Genomic DNA, 22583 nt, shown 5'->3' on the forward strand with positions numbered 1-22583 from the left:
AACCATTAATGTTTTAATTTTAGTTGTACACTTCTATATGTGACCTATATCTTTATATATCTAGGATTTTAAAGGTAAAACAATGTTTATTCCACTAAGAGGACTGAGAAGAATGGAACTCTACTATAGTCAAACCTCTCTAAACTGACACCTGAATCAACCAAAATGTCATTTACCAACTTTTGTAAAGAAAACAACCTCTGTACTCTGTAACCCGACACAAAATTTGATTACCTAGACTTTGAAATACATTGTTTTCGACCTTTGTAGCTAGTCTGACAGAGAATAATAACAGCATTAAAAGAAGTCATAGAAAATAACTTTTAAGCAACCAAAGCTTTCATAATTGGGTAATAAGCTGTAATACTTGCAAATTCAATTCATGTTAAGAAAACATTGTGTGATCCATTTTACCTGTAATTTACTGCATATTCTGACTTAATTCTAGATACTGTACAATGTCGGATTACAGAGGTGACTTGATAATCTGACAACCTCCTTAATCAGCAAAATTTATGGCTGTCAGTTTGACTGTAGTACACAATTAAGTTATATTACTGTAATATCTGCATAACTTAATTCATTTGGTATAGCTGGATAAATGAAGGACATGCACTTTCTATTTATAAAGCTCTAGTTGGATATCTTCTGAGATAATTTTTAGAAGAATTCTGTCTCTATGGCAGGCTTCATCTTGGTACTCCAATTGGAACCTCCAAGTATGCAGAAAGGCTTACTATTTCTGAGATAGATACATACAATATCTTCTATTTCTACCCCCAACCTATTTCTGCTATACACACTGATTTTACTCATGGAGTAATTAGCCGATGGCTTAATGTTACATGTATAGTTCCTGGTACATCTTCTAGTTTCCTGGAACTTGAGAAGACCTTATTGACAAAGTTTATATAAGTCTTGACTGCATGGCCTTGACCCCACTTTTTCCCTTCCAACAAGTTTTGGAGGTGAGGGCATCGATTCTTTATAACCATCCTCCTCCTCCTCCTCCTCCTATTCCTTGAAGTTCTTGAACTTGTCAGGTAACTATCAGAGTGCACTGTTTTTTGATTAGATATGCATATAAGTGCAATAAACTTTGTATTTTTGTCACAGTGTCCACATATTATATACAAATCTCCTTTCCAACTGTGACACAGATAATTCTCCAGGTCTGGACAACATAAATGGCACATATTTGAAACACACTGCTTCTTAATTGCTTCTCTATGGACACATTTATTCAAACAATCATTTAGAAATACCAGCATAGTGTCTGCTTCATGGAAACAAGCCTACAATATGGTACCCAAATATAATTATAAGAAACGTGGTAAAAATGACCCTATAAATTATTGTCCAGTACCTTTTCCATAATCAGTTTGTAAAACTTTAGAACACATCTTCGATAGTACAGCCAGACAATTGAGTCAAGTGAGATATCAACTGATGTACAGTACAGATTAGCCAGAACAAAATGGTCATGTGAAACACTGGACAGCTCTTCCTTACTATGCTGATAATCTGGTCAGAGCAGTACACAACAACCTTCAAGTTGATGTGGCTATGTTAGACTTTGTAAAGGCATTAATTCTGAAAAAGTTGCTCATGCATGTTAGACTAACCCATAAGCTGAATGTACATACTCAAATAGTAATTACAGTGTTGTGTAACACCAGGCCAGTTAAAACTGTTTGCTGATGATTGTTTAATTTATTGTCCTATACCTAAAGATCATAAGACAGGGGCAGGGACGGATCCAGTAAGGTTGGGGGGGGGGGGGGGGGGGGGGGGGTCAAAGGGTTCCATAGAACCCCCCTTTTGGAAGAGCCTCTTACTCAAGATACTCTAATAGAGCAGTCACAGTGTTTTCAGAGGAGCAGTGTAGCAAGCTATGTATGTAGTTATAAATAAGGAGATATAGTTGGTGTGGGGTGGCTATTTTCAGCATGTAATGACCTTTCTTTGTAATATTTTGTAATCGTAATATTTAAGCAGGGAGTACACTCAGCTTATGCTGATTTTCAGTGGAGCCCTGAAAACAACATACAGAAATATACACCACTGTAACATCAATACACAATACAACAGCTATAGATTACATCGATCTTAAAAGATGACAAAGTAGCAGCTTCCACAACATTTTTTGGTCTTCAGCTTACAGCTAGGCTGGAGTTGTGATCCAGAGTGGAACCCTCCTTTTAAGAAGTCTGGATTCGCCCCTTTAAGATGCTCCAAAATGATCATTATCGTAATAGGTAAATGGATTTCAATGTTCAGAAATGTTGCATTATTCGAATTTCTACTCTACACTCTACAAGCCATACAATGTACAGAATTCCTTGTTGCGAAGCACTAATGGAGTACTAATAGATAATGGACTCACATCGCAATTAAAACAAATCATCTATTGGGATTTTATGCAGACCTCTTCACCACTGTCCATACATGATACATCTTACCTAAATAACAAAATATAACAGGGTCTGGCATGTGGGCACAAACTGCACACCATCATACAACTCTATAGAATATCTGCATTCTGTAACTTTTATTATAAAAGCAACTAAATGTTTAATGAGTGTTGAAAATAAAATTGTGTGGACATAGTACAGATATGACAAGTTCAGTCAAAAAAATTTGTAAAAGTATGCAAATTTTATGTGCCCACATGTGCTATATTTGCAGGCCTGAAAACAAATTGTCTTACTATCCATTAAATATTGTTCATCCATTAATATTGCTCTTTACTGGGATTCAAACTAACATCCATCCACAAACTAGAGATTATACAACACTGCACTGCATGTTTAATTTTGTGTTAACAGACCTTGGAGGAGAAATTATATAGGGATAGCTAGTACAACTGGCATGTTGCTAACATTGGATTGGCAATCACTTGAAGTTCGTAGATGGCACTGATAGATATTATGCTGAGTTGCAATGTGCATTATTAACTTGTTCAAATACTTAAACAGTATATGCTATAACAGCATATTGGATACACTGTTAGTTTGAAAACAGTTGTTCATCATGAAACGAACTGCATGTCTTCAGTTGTATAGACTCCAGTTTATTTATAGAGCACCTGCTGTGAGGAGCCCAAGCTGCAGCAGCATATTCTAATACAGGCTTAACATAAGTAAAATACAAATCTTTGCAGGATGCAACAAATTTCAGTCAAACTTTCCCAGAACTAAATTCAATCTCAGAACATTAAAATTTCAAAATTTCCTTAGGGAGCAGCCTAGACCTTTACACTAATTCTGGTTTTTAACTCAGTAGCTTCCAGTATTTGAACTATACAGTCTTATTTGGAGTGGCCTTACGTCTTAAATGGAATATATATGATAGATAGAAACTCACTTTAAATTCTTAAGATTACAGATGTTACACAATATTATTTACAATCATCATGTGTTGACGTCTCAATACCAAGTTATGTAACATATAGATCAAAATATACCCAGAGCAGAGATTTAAAATTCATTGAGATAGGCTCAACTGTGGACGCTTATAAGCACATGCAGTTTCTTCCCTCAGTAGTTATATGATTCGATTGTGGAACACTCTACCTGAAGATATTATAATTTAGACACTTTAAGGATCTCTTACATGTGTCAAATCACATTGTAAATTATGTAGCTTTATTTTGTAGTATGTAGTTTTTAATTGCCTTTTTATTGTAACATACCCACTGACGCGAGTCCTACAATTATAACATATAATAATAATAATAATCTAATCCAAAACAGCCAAGCTGTAAAAAAAGAGTGCGGCCCTCAAAAGGCTATGGTGAAAAAAGATGTTAAATCCAAGGTGGTGGCCAAGAAATAGCTGTGATGGTAGGTTAATGGTAACAATTTTAATAACGACAATTCAGGTGAATTTTGTGCCAAGACTTGGATTTCACACCTTTTTTCACCATAGCCTTTTGAGGGCCGCACTCTTTTTTTACAGCTTGGCTGTTTTGCATTAGATTTCGCTTCTTTTTGTATTTGTATATCCCAAAGCTGGTCTATGGCCAACTTTGGGACTTTTTAACTTATTTTTTTCTTTACCACAGGAAGAAGAAAAGATGAAGCAGAAAAGATGAAGCAGATTTTAAATATTTCTGATTTTATCAGTAAAAGTACAAATTATACTATAATACATATATTTATTACAGAACTCTCCATGGTGGTTTCTTTGTAACTAAACACTCTACAAGGTGACTTCTTCTAACTGCTATCTCTACAGGGTGAATTGTTTGTAGCTGAACAATCTACAAGGTAACTTCTTCTAGCTGATCTCTCTACAGGGTGATTTGTTTGTAGCTGAACTATCTACAAAGTAACTTCTTCTAGCTGATCTCTCTACAGGGAGATTTGTTTGTAGCTGAACTCTCTACAGGTGATTTGTTTGCAGCTGAACTCTCTACATGATGGTTTCTTTGTAGTTGAACTCTCTACAAGGTAACTTTTTCTAGCTGATCTCTCTACAGGGCGATTTGTTTGTAGCTGAACTCTCTACATGGTGGTTTCTTTGTAGCTGAACTCTACAAGGTGATTTCTTCTAGCTGAACTATCTTTTCCGTAGTTGAACTCCCTACAAGGTAACTTCTTCTAGCTGATCTTTCTACAGGGAGAAATGTTTGTAGCTGATCTCTCTACAGGGTGACTTGTTTCTAGCTGATCTCTATACAGGGTACTTGTTTCTAGCTGATCTCTTAATACTCGTCAGGGTGACTGCTCTATTAGGGTGACTGCTCTATTAGAGTATCTCGATCTTGCACTTGCTACACCAAGTTGGATTCCGTGTTATAACTCCGTGGCTTTAAGTCTGATTCTTCTACACCATTGAAGAGCCTTTCTAAGATGATTACTCCATCTGTACAGTGATTTTCAAAGCATTACCCCAAGCGGTTTTTCTGGTAGGCGTGACAAGTAGTCGTTTTTTATTAGCTAATCTCGATTGCGTAGTTGTTACACACTGTTGGTTTTTTCATTGTATCTTCCTGGTTTTTAGCTCGATTTCTTTCAAACCACAAAAGGGTTGAGGTTCAATAGTTAACCTATTCACCCTCCTATTTTCAGCTTCTTCCCATAAGCGGTTTACCCTGTAGGCGTGACAACATATTGGTGTTATTTTTCGTGAATACTCGCTCATAACTCTTTGCCTCTTTATCGTATTCCAGACAAAGTTGGTACCGAGATGCGCCTTTATACCCCTCTTCTGTGTGCCAAATTTTAAGGCAATCGGAGATGGCGTTGATGGCGTTCGCGTTTTATAGCAGTTTTTGTAAGTGTGCGACAAGAGGAAGAAAAATAAGAAGAAAAAAACCCGGAGAAACTAAGCCAATTTTTGAAGTCGCTTATCTCGGGAACGCTTGAAACGATTTCACTCAAATTTGGAATGTGGAGTGCTGACATTGGAGGGAATGTCCACAGTGTGGTGACGGCACGTGCTCAAGGATCTTATCTCCAGATAACGCACACCATACAATTACATACTGAATTATCTATACATATTTTACACACGTACAATTACAATATAATATATTGAGTCCATGTTACATCTCCCCCTCTCTAGGCTAGAATCTCAAACGATCTGGGGGTCGGATGACAGTTCCAGATTGTGTACGTGTAACAGGCCTGTTTGGCATGTAGGTGATTCCTCCCCAGCATTTGACATAGGAACTTCGGTACGGATTCTGAGATGAGTGCGGTTCCTCCTCACTTGACCCATTGGTGTCTCAACTGTGTAAGATCTAGGGGTATTGGCAGCCTGTACTACTCTTCCTGGGGTTTGTTGTCCCCGAGTCTCTACCCAAACTGTTTGCCCTTCTGGTAACTGTGGTAATTCTTTCACTTGATGGCGGCTGTTGTAGTTATCTCTCAGTGCAAGTTTAACCTTTTGGTCTAAGTTCTTTAAGTTATCAATGTAGGACCAATGTGGTATAAAATTAGTCTTGACCTCTGGGGTGTCTGTACGTATTTTTCTCCCCATTAACAGCTCAGCTGGACTTAAGCCACACCATGGGAGGCGTGTTGCTCTATAACTGAGAAGGGCCTTGTATGGATCACTGGTGTGTTCCAGTAGACCTTTTACAGTCCTCACCATTCTCTCTGCTAATCCATTAGCTTGTGGATAGTGGGGGCTTGTTGTGATGTGTCTAAATCCATAAGCTTCTGAACTCCAACATTTCCCTGAAGCAAACTGTGGTCCATTGTCTGTAACCATTGCTGCTGGAATTCCAAACCTAGCAAACATAGACTTGAGGTGTGAAATAACACTAGAGGATGTTGTAGTTGTTAATTTCTGCACTTCCACAAATCTCTAAAAGTAATCTACCACTATATAGGAGGTAGCTACAGCCATTCAATTCAAATAAATCTGAGGCTATACGTTCCCATGGATAGCTAGGTAGAGGGGTGTTAATCAAGGGTTCTCGGCTTGGGGGAGTACTCTTTTGACACACTGGACATGACTGTACAAATCTTTCAACAGCCGTGGAGACTCCTGGCCACCAAACTGAAGAGCACACTCGTAATCTACATCGTTGGATACCTTGATGTCCATGGTGTATCTTTTCTAGGGTCATTTGCTGCATACTTGCAGGTATCACAATTCTAGACTGATACAAAAGTAAATTGTCACTGACGGTGAGGTCTCCACGGAATCTCCAGTAGTCTTTCATGTTCCTACTCAGTTCATTTCTTGCCGGCCATCCAGTCTTACAATATTCAATAAGTTTGGAACGAACCTGATCCGTGGCTTGAGCTCTGCTGTAACTATCTAGGCGGTCGGAGCTAGCTGGAAGAGCTGCTATAACAGATTGGATGAACTGTTCAACTTCAGTAGAATGATTGCTAATCAGACTGCTTGGCTTTGTAGATGGGGCTCGTGATAGTGTGTCTGCAGTGTATAATGTTTTCCCAGGGACATGGTGTATAGTATACTGAAACCTTGTCAGGTGAAGTCTGAACCTCAGCACTCGTGGTGGGAGCAAATCCAAACTCTTTTTCCCCAAGAGTGGCACAAGTGGCTTGTGGTCAGTTTCAAGGACGATTTCTTTGCCAATCATAAATTCTGCAAACTTTTCCATAGCTAATGTGAGGGCCAAGGCTTCCTTTTCTATTTGAGCATAACAGGTCTCTGCTTCTTTTAAAGCTCAGGAAGCAAAAGCCACTGGTCGCCAATTGTTGTGTTGCTGTTGTAGCAAGACTGCTCCAAGGCCATACGCAGAAGCATCAGCACTGATTTTAGTGTTTGCTTCGGTGTTGTAGAGGGCAAGAACTCTAGGTGAAGAAATCTCATCCTGCAAAGCCTTAAAAGCATCAGTATGAACTGTGCTCCATGTCCAAGCTACTTTGGAGCTAAGTAGTTCCCTTAGTGGCTTAGATATGTGAGCAATATTGGGAGAAAATTTACTCATCTGGTTTGCCATTCCCATAGATCTTCTGAGTTCAGATACCAAAAGATGGAGGCTTCATGTTCTGTATTGCAGCAGTCTTCTTTGGGTCTGGTGATATTCCATTACTGTCGATGACATGGCCTAGGAAGGTAATACATGATTGGTAAAACTGGCATTTACCTTCGTTAAGTGTAATCCCTGCAGCTTGTAATCTCTTGAGAGTGGCCTGGCCTGTAGTCTTGTGTCATGTTCTATTCTATCCTTTCCAAAACCTAGTACGTCATCCACGTGCCATAGTACCCGGCCCCCCAGGAGGCCGGACAGGACCTCACTCATGAGGCATTGAAATATCTCAGGGGCACTAGAAATGCCAAATGGCAGCTTATTAAAACAAAACCGCCCATAAGGGGTGATGAAAGTGATTAGTAGCTTGGACTTGTCGGCTAAAGGAATTTGCCAGAACCCACTGTTAGCATCACGTTTACTAAAAACTTTTGCACCAGATAGTAGAGCTAGTGTAGTATCTACCTTCGGCATGGGGTGAACCTCACGTAACACTCTTTCATTTAGTGGCTTCAGGTTGACACAGATTCGAACAGCACTTGAGTCCTTAGGAACAACTACCACTGCGGCACACCAGGGTGTCGGTTCTTCTACAGGCTCTCCATTCGCTCTAATTCCCTTTGTACTTTTGAGTATAGTGGTATAGGTATGTTCCTTGGTGTGCTTAGAGAGAATGGTTGACTGTTTGGCTTAAGCTTTATTTCATATTCCTGTGCAAAGGTTCCTAGTCCGGTGAACAGTGATGGATACTGTGAAATTATATTATTTTCAATAGCACATACATTTTGGATCAAATTAAGTTCTCTAATAGTTGGCAAACCAAGGAGATTATTTTTCAAACCTTTAACAATGAACACATCTTGAATGGAAGTCTTTCCCTTGTAGCTCATTGTTAAGCTGGTTTTCCCAAGCAAGTTCAGTGGAGTCTGATCGGGACCAAACAAAGACAATTTAGCATTCTTCAGAGGTGTTGCAATACCTAGGGATGTCCAGGTAGTATCAGAAAGTGCTGTAACTTCTGCACCTGTGTCGACCTTAAAGGTTACTGTTTTGTCTCTGACATTAACATCTATCTCCCAGACTTTGCTCGGGCCATCCGAGGTGTCAAGGTAAGCAACATTAGTTGTTGGGCCATGTGCTTCAGAGGTCATTTCTTGGAGGCTTCTTGTGTTACTTGCAACTGTATTTGACAGGCACTGGCCGCTGAAGTGTCCTTTTCTGTTACAGCGGCCGCGGAAACACAGAGCTTCTTTAGGGGGACACAGATGTCGGGGGTGGGAGTCTTTTCCACGTCTGCACAATCTAATATTTTATTGCATTGGTGCTCTTTCAGGAATGGCTGGAAGTTTTCTCCTAGGCGCTACAGAATCTAATGCTCCTTCTCCTTTATTGGGATTTCTCAAGGTTTCCTGTTGTTCCTTTACGGCTTCTCACTGACGTATTAGTCTTTTGGCCTTGTCGAGTCAGCTCTGGTTCCATCTGGAGGCGTTCAGAGAGAACATTATCTCGAATTCCGACCACGAGGCGGTCGCGTATCAGTTCGTCTTTCATGTTTTTAAAGTCGCACCGATCGGCTAGACGATGTATCTCGGAAATAAACTCTTCCACTGGTTCGTCAGATAACTGGTTTCTCTTATTGAAGCGAGCACGTTCGAAGATGACGTTCTTTCGCACTTGAAAATAGTTGTCAAATTCTTCCATCACTTTTCCGTACTTTAGTTTGTTTTCTGCTGATATCCTTGTGGTATCCAGTATTTCTTCCGCTTCATCCCCCAAGCAGTACAGAAGGGTGCTCACTTGGCGTTCTTCGGCTTGGTCCGTCAACCCTTACGCTAGGCGGAACTGTTCAAATCGCCGTTTCCATTTCGGCCATTCCTCACTGTTTTTAAAACAGAATGACGCTGGGGGTTGCAGTTGAAGGTTCACGGACGGCGTCGCAACTGACATGACTTTCTTCTGACACCATGTGGTGACGGCACGTGCTCAAGGATCTTATCTCCAGATAACGCACACCATACAATTACATACTAAATTATCTATACATATTTTACACACGTACAATTACAATATAATCATGTTACACACAGCAAAAATCGTCTTGTTTCATCAAGGCAGCACAGAGCTACGGAGGTGCGAAATTGCGTTTTCTTTCTTCCTGTCAATATACTCACGGGTGTTGCGCGCCGGATTCTTGGGCCGCGCGTTAAACTGTGTGTGTATTTATAATAATAATAATATGATATATATGGTGAGGGCAGCTATTGTCAGCAGGTGATTTTTTTGGTCTTCAACTTACAGCTGGGCTAGCTGAAGTTGCCATTCCAGAGTGGAACTCCCCTTTTAAATAGTCTGGATCCGCCCCTGGTCAGGTCTGAAATTTTGCATGCTAACCCAAATTTAATTGTCAACAAATGTTCGTCTCCTAGGTCACCCACGCGTTAGGCGGCCCATGACCATGCATATCCTTATGGACGGCCTTCAGTGTGGGCTCAGGTGGCCCCCGGAACCGGCGCTAACGGCCGGGTGACACAAGGGGGTGTCGCTGCACGTAGGTACGCACCGTAGGTAGATCTCTTAATGCTGCTGTTATCAGGTCTGCTACTTTGCGAACATCTGGTGCGGCTGGACCCTCTGGGATCGACGCTCGTGGTTGGCGTCGACTTTGTACCTCATTTCACTCTGCTTCAGGTGAATTGTGTGTTGCAATGTCCTCATTTGCTCGTCGTTTATGTACTGTTTTCCTCTCCCCAGATTTGCTTTCGCCTTTTTTGGTGTGTCGCCTCATTGCTTTGGATAAAAGTCCTGGGGTGCGGCCTATTGGTGTGTGCGAGGTTATGAGACGTATTGTTGCTAAGGCTGTGCTGGTCATCCTGCGGGATGACATTCAGGAGGCAGCTGGTTCACACCAACTTTGTGCGGGGCAACTTTCTGGGGCGGAGGCTGCGGTTCATGCTGTCCGAAAGGTTTTTGAGGAAGAAAGCACTGAGGCTGTGTTGCTGGTGGATGCCTCCAATGCCTTTAACTCGCTGAACCGTTTGGTGGCTCTACACAACATCAGACAACTGTGCCCGCCACTTTCCACTATTCTGATCAATATTTATAGGTCTCCAGCCTCTTTGCTTGTTTCTGGGGAGGTTATTTTATCAGAGGAGGGTACTACACAGGGAGACCCACTAGCTATGCCTATGTATGCCCTTGCTACAGTGCCTTTAATCAATCAACTTCATGGGACAGTGGACCAGGTCTGGTATGCTGATGATGCTTGTGCTTGTGGCAGTATACAGGACTTGCTCATCTGGTGGAACCAGCTCTGTATTAAGGGACCTGCTTTTGGCTATTTTGTGAATGCTCCTAAAACTTGGTTAGTTTCTAAGGAAAGGTTCCATTCAATTGCTACTACTCTGTTCTCAGATACTGATGTTCAAATTACTTCCGCGGGCCGTTCCTACCTTGGGGCTGCCATAGGTTCAAACGCCTATGTCCAGGAATTTGTGAGGGACAAGGTTGTTGGTTGGTCAGCAGAGATTACACGACTTGCCAAGTTCGCACAAGTTCAGCCGCATGCTGCTTATCCCGCTCTCACTCATGGCTGCCTCTGGTGGTCTGGCTCATGAGGCTTCTGTTTTTTATCAACGCTTGGCTCGTCAACTTTCAAATAAGTGGGGCGATGATTACTCTGTTGTCATGGGGTGGTTAAGGTGCTGTCTATCTTTCTCTCTCTTGCGGTCCTCCATACAATGCATCCGCGGAGCCCGCTCATCCATCGGTCACTATGTTAAGACTCCCCCAATTGTGGAGCTGATTCGGGCAGAGTCTCAGTTTGCCGTGGACTAAGAAAGCCCCGGTTTGTCCAGCACAGGCCATTTATGTGCTGGGGGTGGTAGGCAAGGGCAGTCCATCAAGCCCGGGAAAAAAAACAAAAACAAAAAAAACCGTAGGTAGATCTGCGACCGCGGTAAAAGTGTTGACCGGCCGAAATTTCACTTTGACCTGTGACTAAGATCTTTTCGACCTTTGACCGGTGACTTAACGACGATATTTCAGCACTTTTCGATTGTGTGTTGGAAGTTTTTACCCTTGACCGTTGAATTGCGGGCACGGTTTTAGTGGCCTTGACCTTTGTCTTAGACTTTGACCGCGGTCGCAGATCTACCCACAGTGAGTGCCCGTGTGTCACCCCCTTGTGACATTTCTCGGGTACCATTACGTCATTCGTGATGGCGAAACTTATAAGAACCCCCGTCATATTAAAGACAATGCTAAAAACAAGAACCACACAGAACAATAGTTCTTTTTTAAAACCGAGAAATGGCCTCTGAAAACCAAGGAGAAACCTTGATGGATGAAAGTATTAACACTGTTCATGATGTCGTGACTGCTCCTCAAATGTCATTGCAGAAACCAGGCCTTTCCCCTGGATTCGCTTTCTGTAAATTTGCTCCCGGAGTTGTTGAAACATTTATACGTGGATCTCTAACGGTGAGTCATACAATGCATGCTTAGCTAAATTAAACTGACAGTTGCTATCTAAATATAGCTAATAGCTACCCCTCGAGCTACCCTGTACGTAATTATTGCTTCACTATAGCTAGCTCAGTAGCTAGCACCTAGCTATATCAGTGTTAACAATGCACGTCCCGATCGTCCCAATGATGTAGGTTAGGCAGAGGCGAGCAAAGTCAAGATGGAGGATTCGCAGAAACAACAACAGCAACAGCAAAAAACTAATGTATAGCTAGGACTATATAAGCTCTGGGAACATGCAAATTTGAGTTTTACATTAAATTTAGGAGCTAGCTACCTGGGGACAAATTCACTCTGGAGACAAATTCGGAGTCGAGTTTTTACATTTATTATAAGTGCTGAACTTTTTAAAAGTTTTAACTTAGCTAACTTGCATTGGTCTCACTTTATGCTATTACACTTGCAGACTCAAGGTGTTCAATTGCATGCAAGATATATAAGTTCTAACAAGGCCACTGAGTTGCTTCTCTCATTGTACAATGTAAAGGACAATATCCAGACACACGGTAGTGTGTCGTGCGGCCCAAGAAGCCGGCGCGTAACACCCGTGAGTATATTGACAGGAAGAAAGAAAACGCAATTTTCGCACCTCCGTAGCTCTGTGCTTCCTTGATGAAACAAGACGATTTTTGCTGTGGACATTCCCTCCAACTGCAGTACTCCACATTCCAAATTTGAGCGAAATCGCTTGGCGCGTTCCCGAGATATGCGACTTCAAAAATTGGCTCAGTTTCTTCGTTTTCTTCTTCTTCTTCTTATTTTTCTTTTTCTTGTCGCACACTTACAAAAATTGCTATAAAACTCGAACGCCATATCCGATTGCCTTGACATTTGGCACACAGAAGGGGAATATAAAGGCGCATCTCGGTACCAACTGTGGCTGGAATACGATAAACAGGCAAAGAGTTATGAGCGATTATTCACGAAAATTAACACCAATATGTTGTCACGCCTACAGGGTAAACCGCGTATGGGAAGAAGCTGAAAGTCGGTGGGTGAATAGGTTAACTATTGAACCTCAAACCTTTTGTGGTTTGAAAGAAATCGAGCTAAAAAACAGGAAGATACAACGAAAAAACCAACAGTGTGTAACAATTACGCAATCGAGATTAGCTAATAAAAATAACGACTGCTTGCCACGCCTACCAGATAAACCGCTTCGGGTAATGCTTTGAAAATCGTTGTACAGATGGAGTAATCATCTTAGAAAGGTTCATCAATGGTGTAGAAGAATCAGACTTAAAGCCACGGAGTTATAACACGAAATCCAACTTGGTGCAGCAAGTGCGAGATCGAGATACTCTAATAGAGCAGTCATCCTAATAGAGCAGTCACCCTGAAGAGAATTCAAGAGATCAGCTAGAAACAAGAAACCTGTATAGAGATCAGCTACACACAAGTCACCCTGTAGAGAGATCAGCTAGAAGAAGTTACCTTGTAGGGAGTTCATGCAACTATGGAAATGGATAGCTCAGCTAGAAAAAATCACCTTGTATAGAGTTCAGCTACAAAGAAACCACCATGTAGAGAGTTCAGCTACAAACAAATCGTCCAGTGGAGAGATCAATAGAAGAAGTTACCTTGCAGAGAGTTCAGCTACAAAGAAACCATCATGTAGAGAGTTCAGCTACAAACAAATCTCCCTGTAGAGATATTAGCTAGAAGAAGTTACCTTGTAGAGAGTTCAGCTACAAAGAAACCATCATGTAGAGAGTTCAGCTACAAACAAATCTCCCTGTAGAGAGATCAGCTAGAAGAAGTTACCTTGTAGAGAGTTCAGCTTCAAACAAATCACCCTGTAGAAAGATCAGCTAGAAGAGGTCACCTTGTAGAGAGTTCAGCTACAAAGAAACCATCATGTAGAGAGTTCAGCTGCAAAGAAATCACCACTGCCCAAATTTCAAGGCAATAGCTCTTTCCAATCTGAAGTTATCAATTGTCAAAGTTGGCAAATTGGATGTGTGGAAGGTCCCTTTTCGCAAATCCGGTCACATATGTATTATATGTGACCGGATTTACGAAAAAGGGTCTTCCACACACATCCAATTCTATGAGCTTGAATGACCATACCTTTGTGCTCAAAGAAGACACTAACCTGAAATTTTGTTCATGCATTAACCTATGTTGTTACTCATCACTGTCCAAATTTCAAGGCAATGCTATTTTCCTATCTGACATTATGAACTGCCAAAGTTCGTAAATTGGATGTGTGTGGAAGACTCCTTTTCACAAATCCGGTCACATATATATAATTTGTACATTTACTGATAAAATATTTAAAGTGCATCTACTTCATCTTTTCTTCTCCTGTAGTAAAGAAAAAAACATAGGTTAAAAAATTCCCAAAGCTGGCCTTAGGCCGGCTTTGGGGTATACAAATACAAAAAGAAATGAAATCTAATCCAAAACAGCCAAGCTGTAAAAAAAGTGTGCGGCCCTCAGAAAGGCTATGGTGAAAAAAGATGTGAAATCCAAGGTGGCGGCCAAGAAATGGCTGTGATGGTAGGTTAATGGTAAAAATTTTAATAACGACAATTCAGGTGAATTTTTGTGCCGCTTCACAAAATTTACCTGAATTGTCATTATTAAAATTTTTACCATTAACCTACCATCACAGCCATTTCTTGGCCGCCACCTTGGATTTCACATCTTTTTTCACCATAGCCTTTCTGAGGGCCGCACACTTTTTTTACAGCTTGGCTGTTTTGGATTAGATTTATTTATTATAGCTGTACAACATGCACGTACAAAATTACAATTAAAATTATTGGTGTGCATGCAGAAGGAATGCCAACAACAAGTGCTGACATCCATGAGTGAAAAAATAAATAAATAAAACAGTCATTTAAGTTGATTGAAGTTAGTGCCGGGGAATGGGTTCTTTAGAACATTGGTAGCATGGAAATAATAGAATGAGAAATTGTTAGAAAAGTGGTTCCATAAATAATCAGTTATTTGGTGCTTGATTGTGTTGGTAGGTAACGAGACGTCTATAACCAGTAAGTAGTTGCAATTCTAAAATGACACTGCTATATTATACAGTTGAAGCTTTTGGATGAATTAGCTTGTGGTGTGCTCCTGCTCTTAATTGTGGAATTACTTGCAAAAGTGATGTGATCCTTGATATTAAAGTTATCTGATGGTGATTTTATAAGAAACATTAGATTATTTGAGTTCAAAGATGCACACTTAGTGGTAGAAGGTTTATAGTTGTTCCAACCTGGATTTATATGTTGAGTTATAGTCATTTAGGATATAATTATTTGGTAGCTCTTTGCTGTATATACGCTCTAATGTTGTAATGTCTTTTATCATTTGAGGCCTCCATATATGTGAGCAGTACATTAGTTGAGATTGTACTTGTGCAACATAATTATAGATTCCTCTTTGCTTCAATGTAGTTAGTTTTGAAAGTTGTTCTGAGTATTGCTAGGGTTTGATAAGCTTTCGCAGAGATAGATTTATAATATGATGACCAGCTAAAGTCAGTTGAGAATGTCATACCGAGGTTTTTGTGCTGTAGTAGATATTGGATAGGGTTCCATTGACAGTGTATATCAGATGCATGGTGTGTTGTTGTTGTTGTGTCTTTTGACCAAGAGCGAAGATGAACAAATTTAGATACATTGAATATCAGGATGACTAGCTATATGGTAGGCATGGGAGAAAGAATATAAAGCTACCAGGAATTATTGTTGGAATATGATTGCTTGGAAATATCCCATGCACTGTTGAATTAAGTGCTTTTGCCATCATTGTCTTTACCATTCTTTCAAAACTGTGTCAATTATATCCAGAATGACTTCAATTCAACTGCAGACTAATGTTAGATTTGGAAGCTGGAGTGTTAATTTCTTCTTCTAGAAGAATCGTCTTTGCAAGAGATAGCACAGAGTGCATGGTTAGGACAATGTTGATTTCTTTTATTCAATCTCTTATGTTACAGCTGTAGCTACGTAGTTGGGTTTTATTTTTATCTGTACTTCCAATTGCTGTGGGGAAATTGCACCCCATCTGTGGCTGTGTGTCCCTGAGGACTCACTCTGCATAATTAATTCATCAATAATAATGATGCTTCTCTCTACAATTCCCATATCAGTTATGACTGTGGGAAAAAACAATTAAATTAAAAATGTGTACTCAGTTGCCCACAATGAATTGATGCCCTTATTCTTGGGACAACTTTATGTACCAAATCACCACCTGAGCTCATCCCCACCTGCAGCTGCTTGTAATACTGTACCATTCCTATTATACTATGGAATTCTTACCTAGTATTCATGTGATTTAGTTAGGACACATAACCTTAATGAGCAGTATCTTCAATTATTTTTGATATTAAAAGTAAGGCTGCATAAACTTTTATAGGCTTTTAATAGTAGAAATGCATAGTTTTATTAAATTTTCATTGTTACAAGTATAGTCTAGGTCCACGAATTCTTATAATGCAAGGTTAACTTACAGCAGGTAGTTTGCTAAAGCACTCCAGGGAAGGGATCTCACATTTATTGCATATTAAAGAAGTATATACCTTGCATATGAAAGAGATATAAAATAATAGTTATACCTACAGGAGGTGTTTAGGACCAAGCTCATCATGCGGAGCCAGTAGCAAGTAGCTATTCAGCAGCTTCAAAGCTATAATATACATTTATTCTGCATTGTAGAAGTTAGCCAATAGGCTATATAATATTATGTATGTGTAGCTCTACAAGTATTTTGGGAACAGGCATGCAGTTTAATTTTCCCACCCAAAATCTCCACCCTTGATTTTCTCCATCAACTTCATGGGTGACTCGCTGTTACATTTTCATTTGCTTTATATGTTTGGGTAGGTGCTACACCAATGCAAGTCCTGATTTTAGTATCAGGTCATGACTCAGTATGCTATTCAAGTCTACTTAATCACAAGCAATATCCCATTCTCTTGACAGTACATATGAGGTCACATACAAGTGTGCATGATGACTGTGATGTAGCCACTAGTACTGATAGAGACATCACACTGAAAACAAGCCAATAAAACATTTTCAATGGTGTATTGTATAATTGAAAATTGAAATTGGAAAGCTGAAAGGCTGTGGTATATAACTGATATACCACAGCAAACTGAGCATGGTATACAAGTGAGGGTTTGTGACTACACTTACCATATATGGTGTAACATCACACATTTGGTGATCCTAGCTGCCTAAACAATAAACAAGTCTGTGATATCAAGTACAAAATCAACCAACAATTATTTACGTGGGTTGCTGAAAGGATTGTCAATGAACTTTTGTCTTCATTGTGGATATCTCAGTAATCAAAAGTGGAAGATCGTAGAATTCTCATATATCTATTAGGCTAATCCATTACCAAGGGTATTTTTGATGTAATGAGGATACCATACCATGCAGATACAGTTCAGTGGTAATATACACACATGGTAACATTTGCAAGGTTTTGTGCACCACATGGGCTATTAGAAAAGTGTATGCAAGGTAGCACTGTGTCATTTTTAACTTTGTCTATATATCATTTTTTAAAGTTCCAAATTGCAGACACAATAGAAAATATCTTCATAATGATAGAGTATGGCAGTGCTGTATAGTAGGGATCTCCCACACAAAATAGCACCTCCCAAAATGCTGCAACCAAAAATCATTTTAACCCATTAACGGCCACTGCTGCCATTATGGTAGCATGGCATCATAACTCACTCATAGAATAAAACTTTAGCTAGTGCATGTTTGTTATGTAATAGCGTAAGTGTAGCTTTTTAAAATAGGCAAATTAAATTGTTCTTCAAGTTGAGAACTAATAAAGAAAGTGTTATATATTGATGGAGACAGGTAAAGCTGACAGTTGGCACCTTTATCTCTGCAGAAGTGGCATGGTGGATATAAATGCAGATATGCATGCGCAACAGCAAAATGTGACATATCATGAAGAAACCAACTGTGAAACAGATTACACTGTAAGTAAACTGCATAGAATAGTTCTTTGCACCTTTGGAATTCCTTTTGATCAGGCTGGTTTTCACTGAATTTTAGACGTTGTTGCTTGATATATAACTTCGTTGCAGTTACTGTTATGTAAACAAAACAACATAGTCGACCTCCTTACTTTATTGTGAATATTTAGGGATGATACAAAGGATGTGGATCTGATCTGTGTTACTGAGTAGTTCTATGTAAAATGGATGGTTAGTATGTATACGTATGATGCGATTCGGCCATTTGGCCAGTGGTTCCTGAGAATTTGGCCATGAATACCTTGTGCACCAAAACTTTCCTTTACAGAAGAGGGTAGGACTCACAGTATGCATACCAATTAATTACAGATTTAAAGTGCTAACAAACAGTTTCAGTAGAAATGCATTTCTTGTATGTATACACTGGTATCATATGTTCACAGCAATATACTGTACTGTATCAGGCGTGAATGCTTATGTACAGGATTGCTGTAGTTTTTTTTTGTGGGAAATTGATGACCACTATCTGTCATAATTACTGTAAGTCTAGTTACTAGTCATGAAACTCATAAGGTGCAGAGTAAGTAAAACCCAAATGCCGCATAAACCCTAGCGATCCCCACCATCAGTATTTTCTGTAGGATCCATTGGACTCATGTGAAATACTTATTGATGTAGCAAAACATCTTTACTAGTACATGTGCTATCCTCCTGAGAGTTCTAATTTAAAACAATAAACAAAACTTTAAAAATGCCAAAACTACTGTAGGTTTGGTCAGTACATGTTCCATCCTGCCAGTGCAAGGTTAGAGGCTAAATGAAACATTGTGCAGCCATGCGCTATTACCACAATACCTAACTTAGATCTGAGATGCACCTTTTGGGGTTTAAATGAGTGTTCGCTCTCTGTGCCTTGCCTTTCTTTTATCTTCAATCATGCTAGTCAATTCATGTAATGCAACCATAATTGCGATACTAATTTTATCAACACCGTCCTGGGCATAGATCTGTGAATGCTAATGCTACTGTAAAAGTGTGTATACAGTAGTAGACACCCAGAAGAGATACCTGTAGTGCTTGATATGTTTGCCACTGTCAAAAGAGCAGGATGACCATGAAATACATTACGCCTAGTATTGTGATTGTAAGAATAACATAAATAAATAAGTGGCAAGGTGTTCCATTCTTTAATAGTTCTGGAGGGCGTAATGTTTTTTGCGGACTGGACTTGCGGACTCATGCAATGAGCTGGAAACAGCTTTTAAACAATAATCCAGACATTATCCATCTCTTGCAACACTGGAGACCCCACTATTAAGGCCCCTGTCCGGGGGTTTTGTTGTGTGTATGCTGGCGGTCCATGCGGTGTTTTTGTAGATCTGTGTAGGCTCTGTAGGTTTAGCTGCTTTTTCTTTCTTCTGCTTTTTTCATTTATAAATTAAATTAGGTTTAACTTCTAGTTAGAGATCGGGGAGGATGGGAGTGCCATTAGGGCCGGAATGAAAAAAAAATTAATTAAAAATTAAAAAGGAAAAGAAAAAAACTATTGAGCTACAACTGCTGATACTGCTCTTCCTTACAAGTCAACAAACTACCGTCATAGATATTATATACTACGGTGCGTAGTATGTAATATCTATGCTATCGTACAGCGTAATAATTCGAAGGGGGAAAATTTTGACGAATTCACTCATTGTCAAATATTTACGAGGAAAATTTTGACGAATGTATTGTATTCTAATTAACCAGTCACGTGAGCTTTGACAAGGAAAAATTTGACGAATGAGCCTTATTCGAAATTACGTCATAAACATAAAATGGCCGCTGTAGTGTGGGGACGTTCATAAAATTTGTATGGGCGACTATGGGAAGAAAATTTTTGAACGGCGATATTATTATTATTATTATTAGCACTTTACAGTGATATCTCAGCTAAGACGGAAGATATCGATCTATAACCAGCAGGTATGGTTATAAATTAGCTTAAAGAATAGGAATCTAGCGTTGTTTTGAAAATCCGCCGAAAATCGATTTTACGCACTTATTGTAATGTCTTATAGCCATACCCACTAGTTAGAGTTCGATATCTTCCTTCTTGGCTGAGATATTACCGTTCAAAAATTTTCTTCTCATAGTCGTCCATACAGTCCCCAGACTACAGCGGCCATTTTTATGTCTGTGACGTAATTAGGATAATTCCCCCCCCGGTTGAATTATTACGCTGTACGGTAGCGCATGCACTAATTAATTAGAATACACTTACGATACACGAGTACTGGCAGTGATAAAGCGTGATAAAGGCTATTGTTTTAGCATAGACGTTTTCCTTTATTGTTTTGGTCCTTTTTTTTTTGTACCAGTGCTAGGGTTTTAGAAATTAGCCAGTAACAATCCTATCTATTATCTATTAATGCTTTACAGCACTTGTGCTTAGGGTCTGTGGGGCCAGGTGTCCTGTAAGCGTTCGAGCGTAAATCTGCTCTAAGACTTTAGCTACTTAAGGTGTGTTTGAAAAGTTGGAGAAAGGAGAAAAAATCCATGACTGGACCTAGGTAGCCTCGAACCTGCAGCCATCCGATTTACGCTCGAACGCTTACAGTAGTCTACCAGGTGATCAGGATATTTTCTCCTTGTTATTTTCATGTAATTATATCCATAGGAATTCTAGAGAGCAACTCATTATCTCTAAGTACCCCAAGTAGAACCAAATGGATACTATAGTTTATCTATTAATGCTTCACAGCACAAGTGCTGAAGGTCTGTAGGACAAAGACACCTGGTCCTACAGCCTGCTCAGACTTTAGCTACTTAAGGTGTGTTTGAAAAGTTGGAGAAAGGAGAAAAAATCCATGACTGGACCTAGGTAGCCTCGAACCTGCAGCCATCCGATTTACGCTCGAACGCTTACAGGAGTCTACCAGGTGGTCAGGATATTTTCTCCTTGTTATTTTCATGTAATTATATCTATAGGAATTCTAGAGAGCAACTCATTATCTCTAAGTACCCCAAGTAGAACCAAATGGATAATATAATTCTCAGCAGGGTAGCTGTATAGATGGCACCGTCCGGCGAGGCCAGTGATAGGGCTATGCAAATAAACTGGCTCATCACTACAGCTCTAACACTAGTGCTAAGTACTGGAGCAACAAACTAAAAACATCTAAGCTACAGCAATGGCCTTTATCACGCTTTATCACTGCTAGTACTGGTGTATCGTAAGTGTATTTTAATTAATTAGTGCAAGCACTAGTTTGTTGACTTGTAAGGAAAGTAGTATCAGCAGTTTTAGCTCGATAGTGGTGTCTCCAGTGTTGCAAGAGATGGATAATGTCTGGATTATTGTTTAAAAAACTGTTTCCAGCTCACTGCGTGAATCCAGTCCGCGCCGGAGTCCAGTCCGCGAAATACATTAGGCCGTTCTGGAGAATGTTCTGATATGACCTTGTGCATGGATGAAGATGGTATGATGAATTGTAATGGGTGGCATGATCTGGCTGTTGGTAAGTAATATGATGGAATGGAGATGGCAAGCTGGTGATACAGTACCTTGTATTGGACTTGTAAGTATCACTGAAGAGATGGCCAGGATTGCTCACTTAACATTGCTGAGACTGAACTATAGTCATTGGGTGCACAGCAATGTACCTTTTCTAATTGTTGTATTTATGATAAAATTAATGCCAATATAGAAATTTTTCTCACAGAGCTATGCTTTTATACCATCACTCGTTTATGTTTGTGCCACCAAATCTCATGAATATTTTTTCCATATTTTAGGTGGCACTACTATTGCTAATATGTATAGCAGCAGCTACCATTCACAAGAAGGAAGTGGTTACAGATGATTATGAAACATCTGGTTTGACAATAACTACTGGATGTATAATGTTTGCTGCTTCACTATTGTTGATTATTGAACTGATCATGTTGCTGCTACGTTTTCTGAACCCCAGCCACTTCAATAACAACTATACAGCTTATTGTCGATGGGTTAGGATCAACCACCATATCTCTATACATTATTAACATGTACTGTCTGTCATGTAGGGTATTGCCAAATGTATCATGGCTGTTATTGGTCTGTTCATTATGTGTTTCTTTGAGATTTCATTTACCAGGGATGAATTAATTGAATCAGACTGTTATACTAAGCGAGTGGAAGATAGAGCAAAATGCAAACACGGGATGAAGGTATATGAACTTGCACTTGCTACTACTGTGAGTAAATCACAAAACAATACTTTAAATAAGTTGAATGTTCTGCTTTGCAGATCATCACTGTGATATGCATTTCTCTTCTTTTGGTCCTTTTTGTCTGGGATGTCATCTTCTTAACTTATAATTTTAAATCAAGGATTCCTGTGCCAAGAGATTATGAGCTGATACAACAGTAAAGCTGTTTGATTGGTTTTCTCATTGTACTGATGTTATATGCATGGCCAAGAAACCTTATATTGATTTGCATAACTATTTTGTATGATGCTGCAGCTAATTAAGAGTTTGTGAGAACATGTCATAGCATACATACAGTAGTAAGGCTATTATAATATGCCGCATTCATAATGGCTGGGTATACATTAAATTATTATCCTATGTAATAAAAATGAACTATGTAGCAAAGGTCACTAGCTAATGTAGTGAAGA

The 22583-nt window shown here is 39.6% G+C and overlaps 2 protein-coding genes across 3 annotated transcripts; one reads left to right on the forward strand and one right to left on the reverse strand.

Moving 5' to 3' along the window:
* Positions 1-5580: 5580 nt before the first annotated feature.
* On the reverse strand, positions 5581-6222 carry LOC136253516 (uncharacterized). The gene has a single exon (XM_066046188.1). It carries the CDS (start codon positions 6220-6222, stop codon positions 5581-5583), a length of 642 nt encoding a protein of 213 aa, XP_065902260.1.
* Positions 6223-11758: 5536 nt separating this feature from the next.
* On the forward strand, positions 11759-22374 carry LOC136254732 (uncharacterized). Of its 2 annotated transcripts, none has more exons than XM_066047469.1 (4): positions 11759-11938; positions 21717-21929; positions 21987-22157; positions 22211-22374. In XM_066047469.1, the coding sequence occupies exons 1-4, from the start codon at positions 11768-11770 to the stop codon at positions 22331-22333; spliced, it is 678 nt and encodes a 225-aa protein (XP_065903541.1). In that variant the 5' UTR covers positions 11759-11767; the 3' UTR covers positions 22334-22374. The 2 variants fall into 2 exon arrangements, with proteins under 2 accessions (XP_065903541.1, XP_065903542.1); XM_066047470.1 differs by lacking the exon at positions 11759-11938 and adding an exon at positions 21189-21439.
* The last annotated feature ends 209 nt before the right edge of the window (positions 22375-22583 follow it).

Source organism: Dysidea avara, chromosome 4, assembly GCF_963678975.1.
Source record: "Dysidea avara chromosome 4, odDysAvar1.4, whole genome shotgun sequence".
NCBI lineage: Eukaryota > Metazoa > Porifera > Demospongiae > Dictyoceratida > Dysideidae > Dysidea > Dysidea avara.